The 22,773-nt window shown below is 36.4% G+C and overlaps 2 protein-coding genes across 2 annotated transcripts in view; one reads left to right on the forward strand and one right to left on the reverse strand.

Annotated features, from left to right (window-relative positions):
* The first annotated feature begins 961 nt into the window (after window positions 1–961).
* LOC137389965 (ubiquitin carboxyl-terminal hydrolase 19-like) overlaps window positions 962–22,773 on the forward strand; it is a 31,659-nt gene continuing 9,847 nt past the window's right edge. Inside the window, exons 1-9 of the mRNA XM_068076166.1 lie at window positions 962–1,042; window positions 2,087–2,166; window positions 12,944–13,123; window positions 14,444–14,619; window positions 14,829–14,954; window positions 15,902–15,990; window positions 17,460–17,575; window positions 17,803–17,955; window positions 21,548–21,708. Coding sequence (XP_067932267.1) covers window positions 962–1,042; window positions 2,087–2,166; window positions 12,944–13,123; window positions 14,444–14,619; window positions 14,829–14,954; window positions 15,902–15,990; window positions 17,460–17,575; window positions 17,803–17,955; window positions 21,548–21,708 — 1,162 coding nt within the window. The remainder of the gene's footprint in view (window positions 1,043–2,086; window positions 2,167–12,943; window positions 13,124–14,443; window positions 14,620–14,828; window positions 14,955–15,901; window positions 15,991–17,459; window positions 17,576–17,802; window positions 17,956–21,547; window positions 21,709–22,773) is intronic.
* On the reverse strand, window positions 3,591–5,874 carry LOC137392159 (uncharacterized). The gene is made up of 2 exons (XM_068078789.1): window positions 5,858–5,874; window positions 3,591–5,646 (listed from the first exon to the last, which is right to left on the reverse strand). Exons 1-2 carry the CDS (start codon window positions 5,872–5,874, stop codon window positions 3,591–3,593), a joined length of 2,073 nt encoding a protein of 690 aa, XP_067934890.1.

A 22,773-nucleotide genomic window follows, 5' to 3' on the forward strand; every position in this document is an offset into this window, starting at 1 on the left:
AAAGGAACGATGTAAGAAATTTGTTTCCTTTTATGGGTAAAATCAAACATTTCTTTGTTGAAATATTTTAAATGTACTAGCCATACTATTAATGCAATTGCATATGATGTTCATGAAAGGCAAGCTGTGATGTGTATGTCCATTCAACCACAGACTGTTGTTGCGGTCATTGAGTAACAGAACTTCTTGCTTTGCATGGGTGTGCCTGCTCTTACTGTAGGAACAACGGACAAAAAACATTGGACCATTAGACCATTAGACCATTGGACCATAAGACCATTAGACTGTTAGACCATTAGACCATAAGACCATTAGACTGTTAGACCACTAGACTGTTAGACCATTGGAGCATTAGACCATTAGAGCGTTTGACCATTAGACCAGTGGTCCATAAGATCATTAGACTGTTAGACCATTAGACCATAAGACTGTTAGACCATTAGACCATAAGACCATTAGACTGTTAGACCATTAGACCGTTGGACCATTAGAGCGTTGGACCATTAGAGCGTTGGACCATTAGACCAGTGGACCGTTAGACCAGTGGACCGTTGGACCATTAGACCATTGAACCGTTGGACCATAAGACCATTAGACCGTTGGACCATTAGACTGTTGGACCGTTAGACTGTTAGACCGTTAGACCATTGGCATACAGTGTACTAAGATATAAGGCTAATCACACTGGTTTCGTTGCATTTTTAATGAAATTTTATATGCCACTTTTCTTCAAATCAAGCCAATGCTACTGTATAAAACAAACTGTAAGTAAAAAGCTACCAACCACATGCTTAGCATGATTTGAGTTGTAGTTGTTGACATTAAGTTAGCATGTCATTTGGCAGTATAAGCTAAATTTGGTCGTATAAGGCTGACGGCGTAGTTTGGTAACTTTTTGTGTCTTAGAATTGGCTTATATGCGTCGATATTTGGAGGTAATTTGAAGTGTCTGTTGAAGATGATGCTAGAAGTTCCTAAAGACTATGAACTTGTGCATATAAAGGAAGAGCTTTCCTTAAGAACTGGCATTAAAGCTGTTGATGTGAGTAAACTGTCATCTCATCTTACTTAACTTGAGATAGTTGATGTGAGTAAACTGAAATATCTCATCTTACTTAACTTGAGATGGTTAATGTGAGTAAACTGTCATCTCATCTTACTTAACTTGAGATAGTTGATGTGAGTAAACTAAGATATCTCATCTTACTTAACTTGAGATAGTTGATGTGAGTAAACTAAGATATCTCATCTTACTTAACTTGAGATAGTTAATGTGAGTAAACTAAGATATCTCATCTTACTTAACTTGAGATGGTTAATGTGAGTAAACTAAGATATCTCATCTTACTTAACTTGAGATGGTTAATGTGAGTAAACTAAGATATTTCATCTTACTTAACTCGAGATGGTTGGTGTGAGTAAACTAAGATATCTTATCATACTTGACTTGAGATAGTTAATGTGAGTAAACTAAGATAATCTCATCTTACTTAACTTGAGATAGTTAATGTGAGTAAACTAAGATATCTCATCATACTTGACTTGAGATAGTTAATGTGAGTAAACTAAGATATCTCATCTTACTTAACTTGAGATAGTTAATGTGAGTAAACTACGATATCTCATCATACTTGACTTGAGATAGTTAATGTGAGTAAACTAAGATATCTCATCTTACTTAACTTGAGATAGTTAATGTGAGTAAACTAAGATATCTCATCTTACTTAACTTGAGATAGTTGATGTGAGTAAACTGTCATCTCATCTTACTTGACTTGAGATAGTTGATGTGAGTAAACTGTCATCTCATCATACTTAACTTGAGATAGTTGATGCGAGTAAACTAAGGCATTTCATTGTATTTAACACTTACCTACTCTTTTCAAACTTGCTTGTTACCTGAGCTGATAACCATGACTTCCAAACTTGTACTAGTGAGACTATTTTGATGGGAGTAACAGTTGGCTGTAAAGTATTTTACTAGTTGAGTCTAATTTTTCTCTCCTTCAATTTCTTATTTCTTACGTTACAACAAAAGGTTTAACCTAGTAAAATGATGAGTATTCGATATCGGCTTTATTTTTAGCTGGAATTTATTACTGTACACGATGGCGAATTTGACCACGTCGACTCTTATGCACACAAGAATACTAAAGACCTCTATGCGTATGTATGCTCTATTTCATGTATATATTCATTTTATTTTCCTTTTCTTAAATATGAAAGGTGTATTTCTATTATACCTTGATTCACCTTTGAGTCCTGTCAGTTCTCTGTCAGCACTATGTTCAAATGTCATTCAATCTCCACTCTGTCATGTTCAGTGTATCAAAGCGTGCTTAGACTGAATAGTTCTGTCTCAATGTCGTACAAGATCTATTAACTTTTCTGAAATCTAAATACCTACCAACAGGTAACGTTTAGCGTTTCAGGTATTGCATGCAAAGTTTTTCTCGCGTGAAGTTTGTGTGCGTGTCCGATGTGAGTTCATTAGTTTATTTGCGTTTTGCAACATTTGCATTATTTTGATTTTTTCCTCTGTAATGATATTGTCATAGATTCAAATACAATTACACTAATTTGTAGTGGCATTTCACAATGCACTCATTCTCCATCCTAGAGTTTTAAATTGACTGATTTCTAGTATATTAGAATGTATAAAATCATTTGATCGTTAATTCTTAGAATTGTTTTTGAACACAACTGCCTTGGGTGGCAGGCTGAGGATTTTATGACATTAAATTAACCATTTTGCTTTTGGACAGCTCAGTCTCACAATTTTTAATGGTATAGTTACCCTACTGGGTTTTTGTGTACTTTGGTTGACAATATTGCCTATCAGTGGGAGATGATATGTCCAACCACTTTACAATTAGTAGACAAAATGTCAATCTGAAACTCGCCAAGCATCTTTGTCAGCAATTGCTTGCTGCCTCAAATACTCAAAATGCCTCAGTACCTCAAATGCTGATCAATTGCTTCAAATGTCTTTAACATGGCTGCTTTTTTCTCTCATGCCTAAACACACAAGATTCCAAACAACTAAGCACATGGTTTTGAAACACTCTGCGACGTTCGCACCACTGAACATCTTCCTGTTGCTCAACTTTCTAAGACTTCTAGTAGCACTGATCAACATTCGGCAATACAGTTGCTATACAGTTGCTATCTAGTTGCTATACATTTGCTATCTAGTTGCTATACATTTGCTATTGGTGTTATATAAGCACCCACCTGTTTCATACATGGAAAAGAAAGCTTTTTCATAAGCCCTGCTATATATAGTTACGGCATTCCCAAGTCTGATAAGGCTTCAACATACTATAGGTATATTTTTGAGGCATGGCCTTCCCAAGGTAATCTGGCATTTTAATCCAAGTTCCCACAACATAGTCAAGTGCACGCCAGAGGCCTGCATATACAACAATCATTGTTCCGCTGAAAATTTATTCCTTTCACTAAGCTATGCTATATAGCATTACTAAGACACAATGGAACCTCTGCCTACGAAATTAGTTCATTTCGGAATTTGAATGAATTATAAATACATGCAATGGTTAAAGCCTGTAAAAGTAAGCATTAGAATTATATTATGAGATAATAAATAGGAAAAGTACATGAAAAGAAGAAAGAACAGCGAAATGACTGATAAAAACTATGAACGCTATGTTTGTCGAGATAGTCGAAGAAGAGATAGTCCAAGAAGAGATAGTCGAAGAAGAGATGGTCGAAGAAGAGATAGTCGAAGAAGGGATAGTCGAAGAAGGGATAGTCGAAGAAGGGATAGTCGAAGAAGGGATAGTCGAAGAAGGGATAGTCGAAGAAGGGATAGTCGAAGAAGGGATAGTCGAAGAAGGGATAGTCGAAGAAGAGATAGTCGAAGAAGAGATAGTCGAAGAAGAGATAGTCGAAGAAAAGATAGTCGAAGAAGGGATAGTCGAAGAAGGGATAGTCGAAGAAGAGATAGTCGAAGAAGGGATAGTCGAAGAAGAGATAGTCGAAGAAGAGATAGTCGAAGAAAAGATAGTTGAAGAAGGGATAGTCGAAGAAGAGATAGTCGAAGAAGAGATAGTCGAAGAAAAGATAGTCGAAGAAGGGATAGTCGAAGAAGGGATAGTTGAAGAAGAGATAGTCGAAGAAGAGATAGTCGAAGAAGAGATAGTCGAAGAAAAGATAGTCGAAGAAGGGATAGTCGAAGAAGAGATAGTCGAAGAAGAGATAGTCGAAGAAGGGATAGTCGAAGAAGGGATAGTCGAAGAAGGGATAGTCGAAGAAGGGATAGTCGAAGAAGGGATAGTCGAAGAAGAGATAGTCGAAGAAGGGATAGTCGAAGAAGGGATAGTCGAAGAAGGGATAGTCGAAGAAGGGATAGTCGAAGAAGGGATAGTCGAAGAAGGGATAATCGAAGAAGAGATAGTCGAAGAAGAGATAGTCGAAGGAGAGATAGTCGAAGGAGAGATAGTCGAAGAAGAGATAGTCGAAGAAGAGATAGTCGAAGAAGGGATAGTCGAAGAAGGGATAGTAGAAGAAGGGATAGTCGAAGAAGAGATAGTCGAAAAAGGGATAGTCGAAGAAGGGATAGTCGAAGAAGGGATAGTCGAAGAAGGGATAGTCGAAGAAGGGATAGTCGAAGAAGAGATAGTCGAAGAAGAGATAGTCGAAGGAGAGATAGTCGAAGGAGAGATAGTCGAAGAAGAGATAGTCGAAGAAGAGATAGTCGAAGAAGGGATAGTCGAAGAAGGGATAGTAGAAGAAGGGATAGTCGAAGAAGGGATAGTCGAAGAAGGGATAGTCGAAGAAGAGATAGTCGAAGAAGGGATAGTCGAAGAAGGGATAGTCGAAGAAGGGATAGTCGAAGAAGAGATAGTCGAAGAAGAGATAGTCGAAGAAGGGATAGTCGAAGAAGGGATAGTCGAAGAAGGGATAGTCGAAAAAGAGATAGTCGAAGAAGAGATAGTCGAAGAAAAGGTAGTCGAAGAAGGGATAGTCGAAGAAGGGATAGTCGAAGAAGAGATAGTCGAAGAAGGGATAGTCGAAGAAGAGATAGTCGAAGAAGGGATAGTCGAAGAAGGGATAGTCGAAGAAGGGATAGTCGAAGAAGGGATAGTCGAAGAAGGGATAGTCGAAGAAGAGATAGTCGAAGAAGAGATAGTCGAAGGAGAGATAGTCGAAGGAGAGATAGTCGAAGAAGAGATAGTCGAAGAAGAGATAGTCGAAGAAGGGATAGTCGAAGAAGGGATAGTAGAAGAAGGGATAGTCGAAGAAGGGATAGTCGAAGAAGGGATAGTCGAAGAAGGGATAGTCGAAGAAGGGATAGTCGAAGAAGGGATAGTCGAAGAAGAGATAGTCGAAGAAGAGATAGTCGAAGAAGAGATAGTCGAAGAAGGGATAGTCGAAGAAGAGATAGTCGAAGAAGAGATAGTCGAAGAAGAGATAGTCGAAGAAGAGATAGTCGAAGAAGAGATAGTCGAAGGAGAGATAGTCGAAGGAGAGATAGTCGAAGAAGAGATAGTCGAAGAAGAGATAGTCGAAGAAAGGATAGTCGAAGAAGAGATAGTCGAAGAAGAGATAGTCGAAGAAAAGATAGTCGAAGAAAAGATAGTCGAATAAGAGATCGTTGACAAAAAGATAGTGTTGTATGCATGTCTTGGTTTTGTTTCGGTCAGAAAAAGTGTTTTCAAGAACGTAATTAGAAAGATTTATTTACATCGGCACGAACTGAAAATCTGTCATCATAGAAAAAACACAGAACTTGAATTGCTAGAAACAAAAGCTGTCCTACTCTGTTTGTGATATATGACATAGAACTAAGGATAAACACTTCATTTACTGATTTTTTCTAGCAAATGAAACTTACTTCGACGCATTGTACATTATACCCATAGGAAGAAAATAGACCAAGATGTCAAACAAGCGAACGGGTCAAAATAGGAGAGTCCTTTCGGCCTTTAATATCTAGAAACATCTTTTGCAAGTCGAAGCAAAATTTTCATCAAAACTTTTTCTAACTTCAAAGTTTTGTATGTAGAGTCTTTCCTAAGTAGAGGTTCCAATGTATTTTATTCAACTATAATTATAGTTTGGTACACCCAACTTCGATAAGGAAATATTCCGAAGAACCATTGCAAGTTGTCCAATGTTTTACATTGACAAATAAAAAACAGCTACCTGCATGCACTTGTTAGGGATATTTGTAATATATTTGACATGGCATCATCAAACTGTATACAATGAAGATAAAAATCACAGCTTCTCAAATGTTCCTCATGAAAAGCTATTCTTCATCAGATGCAAAATGGTTATATCAGTTTATATCATCAGCACTTTTATTTTCATGCACATGCATGATTCGCATGATCTACAATGTATGACAATCACTTTTGGTAAAATAGGCAAGGCCTAGGAAGAAGTTGGCACCGGTGCAGTAGGAATTTGTACAATTGGTAGATTCAGTTACCTAATGAATACGGTGATAAAATAAATAAAAATGTAATTATCTCATCATCGTTGCATGAGCAACCCATCGTTGGCAATAATCCCACGACCAAACACAAGCGAAGCGATTGTTTAGGAGCTTTATGATAAATGCATATGCGCACCCAACTCCCGAAAAATTATCCGTCAACGGCCGTTACCAAACCCTTGTACCGAAATCCCATCAAAAAATTTAACCATTTTTGTTTAGAGTCGTTTAAGTATAATAATGATACAAAACACATATAAACTTATTTAAATATGTTACCAAGTCTTTGAAAAGTTGGCGCAATATCCTAAAACTAACCCATCTGATTGGATTATACATAAATAGACAGATTAATTTGGCCTAAAATCGCTATTAAAACTTGACAAACCTTTTTTAATCAAAATTAAGACCGGCCAACGAAACGCCGATAAGGCCATGCGACAGAGTGTAGAACCATTAAGTTGTGCGCATTTCACGAAAAAAAACGTGCACATTTCACCAGTCTATGGCATTGTTCAATTGCCGAAGGTTTCTGTAATTAACGTAGAAGTACTGAAAAGTAATCGTTTCTTTTTTGCCGATTCTACCGGACTCTGGCATTTTGGGCACTTATAATGAATACTTTGGTATTCCAACTGTTGTCCAAAGCAGTGAAAGTAAAGGAAATGATGATGTTATTTTGCTAACGATTCTTATAAGATTATTACAATATTTAATTGTAAGAATAATTATTCGATTTTATAAGATTATTATAAGATTTAGTTATAAGAATAACCATTCGAATTTACAAGATTGAAGTATATAGTGACCGATGGTGTACAATATGTTAAAATCTAAATACCAGCTAAAATCTGTTTAGATTTTTAAATTCAGCATAATTTTTTTTAGATATAAATACAGAGATCTAGATAAATATCACAACTTGTTGATATTGGTTGCTATGATCAATGATATACCGGCCGGTGTATATTACACAGCAGCTTGCCATTTTACTTCTAATATTGCATTTCTCCTATTGCAGGGGAGAGATATAAACATAGGCTATAATCTTTTCCTTTCATTATTGCTGTTAGTTGTACATAATAACACCCAGTACATTACAGCTACCATTGCAGCTACTATTGCAGTTATCCTATTGCACTGCAGTGCCATTTGACTGCTAATATTGCATTTCTCAACCAGTAGTACCCTTTCTTTTTCCATTATCACTTTGGTCATGGGCTGTATGATAGGGGAATTTCTAGTAGTTAGAATATACCCTCCTGATAGTGTGATAAAATGAGCTGAATTAATTTACCTTCACTGGGGAAAGCTTAGCTAGGTATCATTGATTTGGATCCATCCGATATTGAGTCTATTGAATCCAATCAATCAGTGAGCATTTCTGTGACATCGAATAGTAGACTATCACTGCAAATGCCTGCGCACAATCTTTGAGAACCAAAATGGCATTGAGTTTGTTCAGGTTTTACCGTTTTTATTATTCGGAGTGGAAGGAACTTTAAATCCATTTGAATCATGGAAAACCAGTAATTGTCAACTTGTTGACAAAAAAGAGGAATCAAATTAGAAAGCAAAATATATAATTCTTTGTCTTTAAAACAGTTGATATGGGAATCAACCAGAGTGACTACAAACCCTTAGACATTGATTGATAATGTGTACAAATCTTTTTCTCATCGTGCCAATTTTTCAGGAGTACATAAAGTTACCTATGAGTGATGATGAGTTGATATTTGTTATAAAATAATTGATGTCACATCTGACTCATTCCCACAGAAACTCACTTATAGTGGTTACTCCAGATTCACACCAGACACTATTTCAGCCAGGTTTTCCACCAGATGGTATTATATTCTAGTTGAGAGAAACATATGATATGATTAATCTATTCAGTCAAAAGTTTGATTTGGCTGTCAATTAATTGCTACTTCTTAAAACTAGAAGTCGAGTGAGAATCTTTACCCATCTGGCTTGACAAAGAAGTATAGCAAATTATCAAGTTGGGAGAACAACTAAAAATTGGCAGAGATTGAACTGGGTACAAAAAGCGGTGTAATATTGCGGCGAACCTTAAAAGATAAAAAAACAATGGGTTGATCAACTTGTTAAACCGCCAGCTGATACACAAAAACTTTGGCATACTTGCAGCACTCGTTTGGCAGCTTCAGAATTGAACTTACATTTTGTTTACTTTACAAGTAAACTTTTGAGTTCTTTTCACCATCTAAATAGTGAGTTAAGGTCCCAAAGCCAAACAAGGCCAAATTGAACGAGTCGCTAAATTTATTCATGTTATTGTAACTCATGTTATCGTAAAATATATAAGTTGTATTCCTGATTCAAAAACAACAGACTTCGACGGTATCTCTGGGAAGAATTTAGAAGCAACCTTTTCATTTTTTATTTTCCCTGTCATCATTGGTATGTTTAAGAAAATATTGATTGATTTATGATTTCCATCAGCCTGGAAGCATGCACGGGTTACCTTTTGTTTGGAGAGGTGATACCGGTAAATGCCCATTGAATTTCTACCCTATTTCAGTACTCAGTACTCCCTATTTTTAAAAAGCGCTTAAATATCCACATTTACTCTCTACCCTCATTTGCCCAAAAATGCTATTTTAAACCCTTATCACTGTGGTTTTAAAAAAGTCACTGTTGTACAGTGGGCCCCCACGATACGACATTAATTTATTCCGGTGTTGGCATTGCATTGGCGAAAATGTCATATTTATTGTATGGAAACCCATAGTGATTATCTAATGCAAACATCTGCTGGTAAAAAACATCCAAATTTTATATACATATTGTACATAATAAAAATTAGTTACAAAATATTATGTTAATCTTAGTCACGGTAGTTACCTACAGTAACTTTAGTATATTTAGTGGTTGTTATCCGCAATAAAATGTAACATTACAATGCACTTTTGTGCAGTACGTATCGTATGGAGTTCTTACTTTGGAGGCAGATGTATAACATAAACGTTGAATTTAACTTACCTAAATGAATTTAGTTTACTAAACACGTACTTGAAGCTAAGTTTTAGTATGTATTATACTAAACAAAACTCTAATTTTGTCATGAGCTAAAAGTTTTATCATCTATCTGTTTTTGGTTTCATTTTCGCTAGAACTTATAATGACTAACACTAAACTGAGATAGCGATCATCGTATTTCTTTCAGGCGTTGTGAGAGGAATTTCGGCAATAGCATATTGGTTACTTTGTTATTCCGATATATTCAGCCCACTGACTGACAAATTTTAATTCAGAGAAATTTTTTTGTTGATGTCGTACGGCGAAAACAATGTATAGCTGGGACATTGTAACTCTGAGGTGCACTGGACTAATGCTGCTCAAAAACTGATTTTAGAATGTTTCAATCTTGAAATAAAAGATGAAAGACTGCTCAATGTGTTGTTTTGGATTTCAGAAGATCTTTTGATTGTGTCAATCACGAAATACTGTTTGATAAACTGGATTTTGCTGGGTTTAGAAATAACTCCTTGCAAGTTATTCAATCATATTTTCACGAAAAGCTGTCGCTGGTAAGATGTCGGTGTTCCAGAGGGATCTCTCATTGCTCCAGAATCATTTCTGGATGATGTACAAATGATACTGTGTTAGTGAGTCATCACAATGGTTTGCACCTTGAGGTAAATTGCAATCTCATCATGCAAATGATCAACAATTGGTGCGCTTCAATAATATGAAGATTACAAAATTATCATTTAAATCTTTATGAGACTCCAGACCTTCAAGCTGTTAGTTATCAGCTCACCTTTTACCATATTGCTTATGGCTTATGCATTTATTATAATCTAGCTCCAACATACATCATTAATAATTTATAATATTTATAAATAATAATTTAAAATAATTTACTTTTGCTGCCCAAAGGTGTCTCTGACTAACTGCAAATCTATATGATGTTTCAGCATATCTTATTCCAACAGATGATCTTTTCAAATATTTGCATCTTTGGACTCTGTATATGTTAAATGTTTATTTTAAGATGATTGAAGGCTTCAACATCTTCCACGGTATGTTCCCTCGGTTTTCAAATGCGAATTACAGGTTTCAAACTCATCTCAGCTTATGCGAATTAAAAAAGCTCCATACAATCTCAGACAATTATTTTGAAAATGTGATAGGTAGCTCCTTTAACAATTCTACACTTCATACCCATTCTTTTGACTGTGAAAGGTATTCTAAATGATGTCTGTCAAACTTTTTAGTTGATTTGAACGACTGTTTCCCTTTTTATGATTCCTGTATGGCATAATTTAGATATCTTTTCTGTTTGAATTGATATTATATTATCACTGTGAACTGGTACAAATTGTAGCATATAATACATCTACCATAATAGAAAACTGAATGATGTACTAACTCGATTTATGATCCCTGAATATGACCTTGTTAAAGGTTGACTTGCAACAAAATTCACATTACAATTATTTGGTATCAAAAGATTCACCATGTCTTACTTTGTTGTGTTGTAGGTGCAAAATATATGGGAATGTGATTACAAGCTCTTAAAAGCTCAAAAACGAACAGTTAATCCGCAGCCACACGAGACCGCCGTAGTTTGGATTCACTTTCCAAAACAGCTCAAATGGGACGTAGTTGTTACGGGATGGTTTCTGTTTACACTTTCATGCAACCTCATTCGTCGAAATATTTTTACAAATATACGTCATGCATTCAATAAAACCATGTCTATTGTTCTTACGCGTCTTTTTTATCGTCATTGTGATGCTGTCACTTTTAGCAGTGATATCTTATAACTTACCGTAAAAATTCATTTACTTTTTTAACCTTACCTCGAAGGAGTACATATCATTGTCTGATAATCATGACAAGCCTGTTGGTCACCTGTGATAATCGAAGAGTGCTGCAAAAATTATTTTCGAAGTATTGGGTCACATGATCAGATTACGACTTGACGATTAGATAATGCCGAAACAAAACTGTAAAGTAGCGAGCGTCTATATTTGATATGGGGTCTTCGGTACAACCCGAAGTGTTTGTCATAAACTAGTGCTACGATAAATTTTATATTGAGCTTTTTATTGGTCTTTCAATTCACGTGAGAACATCACGTGACAAGACGATAACCAAACTGTAATGACTACGTCAAAGAAATAAACAGATTCCAATCTACGGCGGCTTTTCGTTTTTGAGCTTTTAAGAGCTTGTAATCATATTTCCACATATTTGGCGCCTACAACACAACAGAGTAAAACATGGTGAATCTTTTGATACCAAATAACTGTAATGTGAATTTTATTGCAAGTCAACCTTTAAGTTCCCAAATATAGTAGGACAAGGAGATTAAATTCAACAAGTAACCAGTAGAGTTGCCCCGATTTTGGTATCGGAATCGGTATCGGTGCCGATATGAGTGTCAAGTATCTGAATCGGTATCGGCCGATCTTTTCTTAAAAAATCTGAACCTTCCGATACTTTTTACAGATCAACCATTTAGCAGAAAACTGTATTTTAGCCTGCTATACTAATAAAAAATCGTCAGCTGTAAGCTTCTTACTTTTACTTAATGAATTTCAGGCCTGCCACACAATTTATTTCATGTCTATAGCCTGATCAACACAGCGAAGGAAACTTTTTAGCCAGAACGTAAACAAAAAGTGTGGTATTTCCCAATTACAGCGATAGGTTTTATTGCAAGCAATCACGAACAAGATAACAAAAGTGGGAAACAAGAACGCAGTGTAATATTTCTATTTGCTAGCATTACGAAAGTAATTTAAACAGTCGACGCATAAAGTTATCCATCACTCTCTTGATCCTGACGATACAATGGATCGTTTGTATTGTACAAAAAACGGTAACCCCAGTGGCGTATCGGTATGTAGCCTGTCCTCCAACATCTGTTGCAAGGGAATACCCCTTCAGTACGCTCGGCTACAATGATAATGATGGAAGAAAAGAGACGTCTTACTGAGATAATTGAATCACTAACGGTTTTTAAAAGAAACATTGATTTGCTTTAAACTTGTACAGACACAGCAGTTCATCCAACAATAGAAGAGGGACTTCGTTATTACAGATAGAACTGTACCACTAACAGTAATTACCTTTATTTACAAATTACAAGAAACATGGACTGTTTTGTTACTACATGCACGGTATATCAGTATGTGAATATGTATATATTTTTTTCCATAAATGCAAACAAATAAATACAATAATATTCATGTTTTCTTTGCATTATGTTTGTTTTTGCATAAAAAAATGAGCTACTATCTATGCAACACAAAAGATCTGAATCGGTATCTGAATCGGCTGGTGAATTTAGAATCGGGGCATCTCTAGTAACCAGGAGCAAGTAACTTGATATAGGGTTACACTCAGACACACGTACTTGTTAAATGACTGTACATTGAACTACACAATGTCCTGCTTATGCCATTTCCCTGCCCTCTCATTTGTATGATTAATCTTTGTCAGGTTTGAAGTGGAGACAACTTCTTCAGCAGGATATTCGGTGACTCGAATCTTTTGTAAACAAAGAATCCTTCCTTCTATGGCTGAATGCGCTCAGAAATGTGCCCACTGTCAAAAACCTAAATGGGAGGTGACTAGCATTATGAAGTGTAGTCTTTGCCAGTCTAAAGGGTACTGCAGTAGGTAAGTTTTTTTGTTTCATACCTAGTCTCATACCTAGTATCATGCCGAATCTCATACCTAGTCTCATACCTAAACTCATACCTAGTCTCATACCTAGTCTCATAGTTAGTCTCATACCTAGTCTCATACCTAGTCTCATACCTAGTCTCGTACCTAGTCTCGTACCTAGTCTCGTACCTAGTCTCTTGCCTAGTCTCATACCTAGTCTCGTACCTAGTCTCGTACCTAGTCTCGTACCTAGTCTCGTACCTAGTCTCGTACCTAGTCTCGTACCTAGTCTTATACCTAGTCTCATACCTAGTCTCATATCTAGTCTCGTACCTAGTCTCATACCTAGTCTCGTACCTAGTCTCGTACCTAGTCTCGTACCTAGTCTCGTACCTAGTCTCGTACCTAATCTCGTACCTAATCTCGTACCTAGTCTCGTACCTAGTCTCGTACCTAGTCTCGTACCTAGTCTCGTACCTAGTCTCATATTTAGTCTCATACCTAGTCTCATACCTAGTCTCATACCTAGTCTCGTACCTAGTGTCGTACCTAGTCTCGTACCTAGTCTCGTACCTAGTCTCATACCTAGTCTCATACCTAGTGTCATACCTAGTCTCGTACCTAGTCTCGTACCTAGTCTCGTACCTAGTCTCGTACCTAGTCTCGTACCTAGTCTCGTACCTAGTCTCGTACCTAGTCTCGTACCTAGTCTCGTACCTAGTCTCGTACCTAGTCTCGTACCTAGTCTCGTACCTAGTCTCGTACCTAGTCTCGTACTTAGTCTCGTACTTAGTCTTGTACCTTGTCTCATACCCTTTTGCATACTTAGTTTTGTAACTGGTCTTGCAGTCTTGTATATGTAGAACATATATAAGAACATGTATCATAGACATGTGTTCTTATGAATTATGGTGAATATATGACATGTTCTTATGAATTATGGTGAATATATGACATGTTCTTATGAATAATGGTAAATATATGACATGTTCTTATGAATAATGGTAAATATATGACATGTTCTTATGAATTATGGTGAATATATGACATGTTCTTATGAATTATGGTGAATATATGACATGTTCTTATGAATTATGGTGAATATATGACATGTTCTTATGAATAACGGTGAATATATGACATGTTCTTATGAATTATGGTGAATATATGACATGTTCTTATGAATAACGGTGAATATATGACATGTTCTTATGAATTATGGCGAGTATTCATTAATTTTCGTGAAAATCATAATTTGTAAATAATGCTATTGATATCTCCTATTTGCTATTTCCCATCTCTTATTTCTTTCTTTTTTTTTAAAACTTTTAGGGAATGCCAATCTGCTGACTGGCCAGAACATAGGAGAACTTGTAGAAAACCGGCCCCGGAAGCGATTGGACAGCCATTCGTAGTCAGCTTACGCACTTCTGAGATTACATATGAAACTCTCTATTCTACCCTGGAGTCTTATGCTTCTTTGTCAACAGACATCAGACCGCCTCCAGGTACTTCCTGTAGCAGCAAGATATGAGTCAAGCAGCCTCAAGATAACTAGCTTGACTCAAGATGGTTTCCGCGGAAACATGACATCACTGATGATGTCTTCCCACGGAAACATAATATGAGTGATTGTATCTGTTGTTTTCATTCAGGTGATGGCCTGAGTTTGTTGCTAAATTTCACATCTGAAAGTATTAGATATGTGCTTCTGTAGAATCCAGAGAAGAAGCTGGTGATGCTGATATTAATTCCCAAAATAATCGTTTGTTCCATATTAAGCCATTGGACAGAAGTGGTGGTCTGATACCAGGAGTGAAAGGCACTAGGCTTAAGGATACTGGTGAGTGGATGTACCGCAAGTTGTTAGACAAGCCCATGTTTAACCTACACCCAGGTTATCATGCCAAAACAAGATGTCTAAAATGGCAGTGCTGTAATTGTTTGGTTGTCCAGAATTGCCTGAATCTACCCAGCTTTGCTGAATATACTCACATAACTGCTGACTAACTGACATTGAGTACCCAGCTTTGCTGAATATACTCACATAACTGCTGACTAACTGTCATTGAATACCCAGCTTTGCTGAATATACTCACATAACTGTTGACTAACTGACATTGAGTACCCAGCTTTGCTGAATATACTCACATAACTGCTGACTAACTGTCATTGAATACCCAGCTTTGCTGAATATACTCACATAACTGCTGACTAACTGACATCGAGTACCCGGCTTTTCTGAATATACTCACATAACTGTTGACTAACTGTCATTGAGTACCCAGGTTTGCTGAATTTACTCACATAACTGCTGACTAACTGTCATTGAGTACCCAGCTTTGCTGAATATACTTACATAACTGTTGACTAACTGTCATCGAGTACCCAGCTTTGCTGAATATGCTCACATAACTGCTGACTAACTCTCATTGAGTACCCAGCTTTGCTGAGTATACTTACATAACTGTTGACTAACTGACATTGAGTACCCAGCTTTGCTGAATATACTCACATAACTGTTGACTAACTGACATCGAGTACCCAGCTTTCCTGGATATACTCACATATGTAACTGCTAACTAACTGTCATTGAGTACCCAGCTTTGCTGAATACACTCACATAACTGCTGACTAACTGTCATTGAGTACCCAGCTTTGCTGAATATACTCACATAACTGTTGACTAACTGTCATTGAGTACCCAGCTTTGCTGAATACACTCACATAATTGCTGACTAACTCACATTGAGTTCAGAGTGAGTAAATTTGTGTTACTCCTTATGGTAGGTGATGCACCATTGAAGGTCACATGCAAGTATTTGTCAGTGGACTGGAAAAATACCCGGGAGTATGAAGTGAGAACAAGAGAGAAACTGGTAAGGTTTGGTATGCTCTATAATCGAATATCATGTTACATACTTTTAAGTATGTGCAGTTTTAGTTAACTTCATATTTAAATATAACATCTTTGTTGAGGTTTTCATTTAATTAGGTTTTGTCAGTATGTACGTAAGTTTTTATTCCAAACGAGTCTCTACTCCTCTTAGACTTACAGTATTAACAGTTGGTTAAAAGATTTTTCGATGCTTGTTTACTGAAAACCTAAATAAACTTCGAGAACCAATTGATTTTCTGACTTTTCTGCCTGAGTGGAAATGCTCCATGGTGACTTGTCAGCTCTTTTTATTATACAGAGACTCCTCAGTTTCTACATCAACTTGTTCTTAAGACTCAGTGTAACTCAACTTTTAGTGTAAGTCTGACACACTTAGACTGTCTTCCTCCATGTCAAGGACCACAAAGTGTATTCATCTTTAGTGTAAGTCTGACACACTTAGACTGTCTTCCTCCATGTCAAGGACCACAAAGTGTATTCATCTTCCGCACACTGGAGACTAGTTGAAAATTATTTATACTGCTGTCGGCTGTCGGCACTAAAATGGAACTACGTTAAATATTGTTTTAGGTGTTTTAATTAGGTAGCTCTGTCATTTTCATCAGTAACAGTGAAATAGCATATGTCGAGGTTGTAATCTCAGGACTTACTTCCTGTCATAACCCGATGGCTTCCAGTATTACAAACTATGTTGAGTTTGGTGAATGGCAACAACAAAAACCTATATGTTTTCTTCTTAAAAGTTAAAGACTCAATTCTCTACCATCTATAGCAGCTGTATCGTATGTGCATCTAATTGTGAGAGTCTGTTAATCATATTATATAATAGAAGTTGCACAATAGAACCAAACAAGTTGTAGCATTTTTAGCTGGTGAACTGGTATAATTTTTCATCTAAGATAACTGGGCTACAAAAATTAGAGTTGAAAGTGTAACTATAGAAACTATTTACTTTGCATTTATATTGTTTTCTTTTTGCAAAAATAATTCCCTTAGTTCATAAGAAATCGAATGTTCATAAAAAGTGATTGCACAAAAGCTTACAACTTGCCGAACCCTTTTATGACTGTTGTAGTTATTCGGTCAGCAACTCTCCCACCAACATTTAGGAAGTTTGACCTGGATAGCGGTTTAGATTTATTATACATAATATAGATTATGTATATATATATATATATTTGTATATGTGTTGCTAAAGTTGCTAAACACACTAAAGTTATTGTAGGTAACTATAGTTACTAAGGTTAACTAAGAATTTCGTTACTAAATTTTAATAGGTACAGTACTCGTATAAAATTTTGATGATTTTTACCATAGGGTGTTTGCATTAGATATTTACTAAAGGATTCTGTACCCCTTTATACGAAAGTTTTGCCTTACGACGCCAACACTGGAACAAACTAAAATTGTACGGCGAAAGTACACTGTATATATGTTGCTATCTGGCAGATGTGTGAGGAGGACAAGACAACTAAGGAAAAGCAAGAAGCCGCTGCAGTAAGAGATCTTGAGAGTTGTCTCACATTGTTTACTCAAAAGGAAACCCTTTCCTCTGATAATATGTGGTAAGTTTCGCTAGCATCTGTTAGCTATGTCCAACTTGTGTCAACATGTTAGCTAGTTGTGTTTCCTTATCACACATGCATTCATGCGTCAACTTAGGTACGTACCACCTGTATTCATGTGTCAACTAGTTAGGTACCACTTGTATTCACGTGTCAGCTAATAATGTACAACCTGTATTTATGTGTCAGTTAGTTAGGTGTGATGCTTGAATTAATGTTTATTTCAGGTTTTGTCCAGAGTGCAAAAAAGAAAGAGTGGCTAGTAAGCAAGTGACTCTTTCATTTCTACCAGAAACCCTCATTATTCACCTCAAACGTTTCTCCATCCGCAACAATTATTGTAGAGACAAGATTAAAGACTTTGTCAGCTACCCTATAAGGTACTATCTGTATTAGATTGCTACAGATATCCTTCTACCCTATAAGGTGCTATGTGCATTAGATAACTGCAGATATCCTTCTACCCTAAAAGGTACTATGCGCATTAGATACCTGCAGATATATTATACCCTATAAGGTACTATGTGTATTAGATAGCTGCAGATATCCTTTTACCCTATAAGGTACTATGTGTATTAGATTGCTGCAGATATCCTTCTACCCTATAACGTACTATGTGTATTAGATAGCTGCAGGTATCCTTCTACCTTATAAGGTGCTATGTGTATTAGATAGCTGCAGATATCCTTCTACCTTATAAAGTGCTATGTGTATTAAATAACTGCAGATACCCTTCTACTCAATAAGGTACTATGTGTATTAGATAGCTGCAGATACCCTTCTACCCTATAAGGTACTATGTGTATTAGATAGCTGCAGATATCCTTCTACCCTATAAGGTACTATATGTATTAGATTGCTGCAGATTTCCTTCCACCCTATAGCGTACTACATGTATGTGTATTAGATAGCTGCAGATATTCTTCTACTTTATAAGGTGCTATGTGTATTAGATAGCTGCAGATACCCTTCTACCCAATAAGGTACTATGTGTATTAGATAGCTGCAGATATCCTTCTACTCAATATGGTACTATGTGTATTAGATGCCTTCAGATATCCTTCTACTCTATAAGGTACTATGTGTATTAGATAGCTGCAGATATCCTTCTACTCAATATGGTACTATGTGTATTAGATGCCTTCAGATATCCTTCTACTCTATAAGGTACTATGTGTATTAGATTGCTGCAGATATCCTTCTACCCTATAACGTACTATGTGTATTAGATAGCTGCAGGTATCCTTCTACCTTATAAGGTACTATGTGTATTAGATAGCTGCAGATATCCTTCTACCTTGTAAAGTGCTATGTGTATTAGATAACTGCAGATACCCTTCTACTCAATAAGGTACTATGTGTATTAGATAGCTGCAGATACCCTTCTACCCTATAAGGTACTATGTGTATTAGATAGCTGCAGATACCTTTCTACCCTATAAGGTACTATGTGTATTAGATAGCTGCAGATATCCTTCTACTCAATATGGTACTATGTGTATTAGATGCCTTCAGATATCCTTCTACTCTATAAGGTACTATGTGTATTAGATAGCTGCAGATATCCTTCTACTCAATATGGTACTATGTGTATTAGATGCCTTCAAATATCCTTCTACTCTATAAGGTACTATGTGTATTAGATTGCTGCAGATATCCTTCTACCCTATAAGGTGCTATGTGTATTAGATTGCTGCAGATTTCCTTCCACCCTATAGCGTACTACATATATGTGTATTAGATAGCTGCAAATATCCTTCTACTTTATAAGGTGCTATGTGTATTAGATAGCTGCAGATACCCTTCTACCCAATAAGGTACTATGTGTATTAGATAGCTGCAGATACCTTTCTACCCTATAAGGTACTATGTGTATTAGATAGCTGCAGATATCCTTCTACTCAATATGGTACTATGTGTATTAGATGCCTTCAGATATCCTTCTACTCTATAAGGTACTATCTGTATTAGATTGCTGCAGATATACTTCTACTCTATAAGGTACTATGTGTATTAGATACATGTAGCTGCAGATATCCTTCTACCTTATAAGGTACCATGCGTATTAGATAGCTGCAGATATCCTTTTATCCTATAAGGTTCTATGTGTATTATATAGCTGCAGATATCCTCCTTAAAAAGCTGTGAACACTCTTACAAAGGTTTTTATCAGGGTGCAGTCAAACCTCTATTTACGATTGCCTTAATCTCCAGATTTTCCACATATTTGCTCCATCATATGACATTAGAAGTTTCTCAAAGCACTGTAGTTCCATAAGTGACAGTGATTAGTGACAGCCAAGGGACTAGTGACAAGTGACAGCCGAGGGGCTAGTGACAAGTGACAGCCGAGGGGCTAGTGATAAGTGACAGTCGAGGGGCTAGTGACAAGTAACAGCCGAGGGGCTAGTGACAAGTGACAGCCGAGGGGCTAGTGACAAGTTACAGTCGAGGGGCTAGTGACAAGTGATAGCCGAGGGGCTAGGGAAAACAAAAAAAGCAATATGAAAATCTAGAATCTAAATAAAACTTTTACCGATTTTAAATTAGAGTAAGTGATGCTGCATGTTTCTATTCCCACCTCTACCATCAAGCCTATGAATTACCAAGCCTGAACTTTCATTTGCGAATCTTTAGGGTAAGTATAAATAATAATACTAATACTGTATTTTTGGATTATTTATATATTAATTTAGCTATTTATGCATAATTTGATTTTTACACTCGGATTTGTACATAGTTTGAATTCAATTACTTTGTGTTCTTCTACGATTATTTGCTACAACATAAGAATGATTTTAACATTCCAGTCAAATCTCAAATGCGTTAAAGCTTAACCGACCATACAAATTTGATATGTTTTGCTGAAAAAGTGACTTACATCGCCGCTTTGAGCTTGCATTGTGAAAGTTCTTGTCTTTAAATCTGGTTTATTGTTTTTTTGCTGTCAAAATCTTTGCTAAAAGGTTAAATATCCTGATTATACTGCTATAAAAAATATAATTTTAAAATCCTCTCAGTTAACTTTCAACTTCATATGAAAAGGTTTTGTTGTAGTATGTAGTTTTAAATGTAATATGTAAAGGTTTTACTGTAGTATGTAGAGGTTCGACTGTAGTATGTAGAGATTTGACTGTAGTATGTAGAGGTTTGACCAGTAAGCAGAGGTTTGACTGTATTACGGAGGGGTTTGACTGTAGTATTCAGAAGTTTTACCACTGCATGTAGAAGTTTGACTGTAGTACGTAGAGGATTGACTGTATCATGGAGAGGTTAGACTAGCATGTAGAGGTTTGACTGTAGTATGTGAAAGTTTAACTGTATTATGTAGAGTTTTAACTGTAGTATGTGAAGGTTTAACTGTATTATGTAGAGGTTTGACTGTAGTATGTACAGGTTTGACTGTATTATGTAGTTTTAACTGTATTATGTAGAGGTTTGACTGTATTATGTAGAGGTTTGACTGTAGTATTTATCAGTTTAGCTGTAGAGGTAACATATAAACCAACTATGTAAATGTAGTGCTTTGATTTACTGCATAAGCTCTTGTCAAAACTATTGTATTTGCCAATTGATGCACGCTCGTGTCTTTTGTACATAGCATTTCAGGCATGGTCACGCCTTTGTGTACCTCAGTTAAAAAGGTACTTGCAAATGTTCAATACTTGTGTAAATACCAGGTGCGGCATTCGCTTGTTTTTCGCCTGTACCCTTTTAGAAGTGTTTTGTGTACATGAAAATTGTGACAAGCCATTGTTCACAACCAATCAATTGTACCTATTAGTTGAGGCATGTTCACGCGCGGCTACCACATGCCACATACTGTCTATAACAGTTACAGTTGCTCAGTCGAGAACTTATTGACTTGCCTTACTAGTCTAAACTTGCCTTATTGGTCTAGACCTGCCTTACTTGTCTATACCTGCCTCATGAGTCTAGGCCTGCTTGCTAACTTATGCTTGTTTGTTACAGTGGTCTGAACATGAGGAGATTTTATACAGGATCAATGACAGAGAATGAGCCATTGTATGACTTGTATGGAGTTGTCAACCACGGTGGTGAACTGGAAGGAGGGCACTACACAGCGTATGCAAGATGCCCTGACAAGGAAGATACCACTAAACACTATGCAGGTAACACACCAACTTTTGGCACTAATAATGCGTTTCAGAAGTTTATGATAGTCTTTTTGCATAATTATAGTGGATAGCGCAAAATTATTTTTCATACTATGATGAGGGAACGTGCAAGATTGCTATTTTTCAAGTGAAGACAAACAGATTCATACCGTATTCATGTTCAGTATATTAGTTTCTCATCGTGTCCGTTGATCCCTGGGAACTATGAAGCGTTGATAGTTTGAAAGAGACTGTTTCTACAATGTTTATGCATCAAAGAATGGTTCCCAAAAAGGATACTTCAATGAATGGAAACACTCTTATTTGAGGATCTCCACTGCCATGAATAATTGATGCTTTTGTTTGGAATCATTCCATCTGCTTCTGGCTATTCAATACCTTCCACGATGTCTTCTGACCTCAACTCTTCTTCCGCACTGCTGAACTAGTTGATATTAGTGTCTAACCCATTTTTAGCAAAACTTTCACATATTGCTTTTTGCAGAAATAATGAGAAACTTTTAGCCGCATGAGTGCCAAGCCCAAATAGTAGTACAGTTCCATTGTAATCGCTAATCGTTTTTTATCTAGGTCGAAATATCAAGACCACATTAAACAAGGAACTACTATTAGGCTGATATGGTTATTAATTATTTCAATTGTGTTACATTGAGAGTTTAAACAAAAACACCGTAAAGCTTTGGAGCTAGAAAAGGGACTTCGATATGACCAAAAACAACAAAAAATTAACTGCTTTGAACACAGTTCCTCTATTGATGTAATCGAGTCATTATTAGTACGATTTTGTGGACACTTTTCTACTGATCATTTGCTATTATGGGTTTGTCAAGATCAAAGAATGTCAAAGTGGTGGCCAAATAGAGGTGGCGTTCAATTGGAGAGTGGGAACTCTACTTATTAACCCTTCTATAGTAGTGGTTAAATAAAAGTGACGTTCTAGTAAGTATGGCTTTCAAATAAAAGATTTACGGTATTTTTCAAAGCATAACGACTCCTTTGAAGAATATCTTTCAAAGAATAACGACTCCTATGAAAAATATCTTTCAAGGAATAACAAAT

The sequence above is a fragment of the Watersipora subatra genome, chromosome 3, assembly GCF_963576615.1.
Source record: "Watersipora subatra chromosome 3, tzWatSuba1.1, whole genome shotgun sequence".
In the NCBI taxonomy this organism is placed as follows: Eukaryota; Metazoa; Bryozoa; class Gymnolaemata; order Cheilostomatida; family Watersiporidae; genus Watersipora; species Watersipora subatra.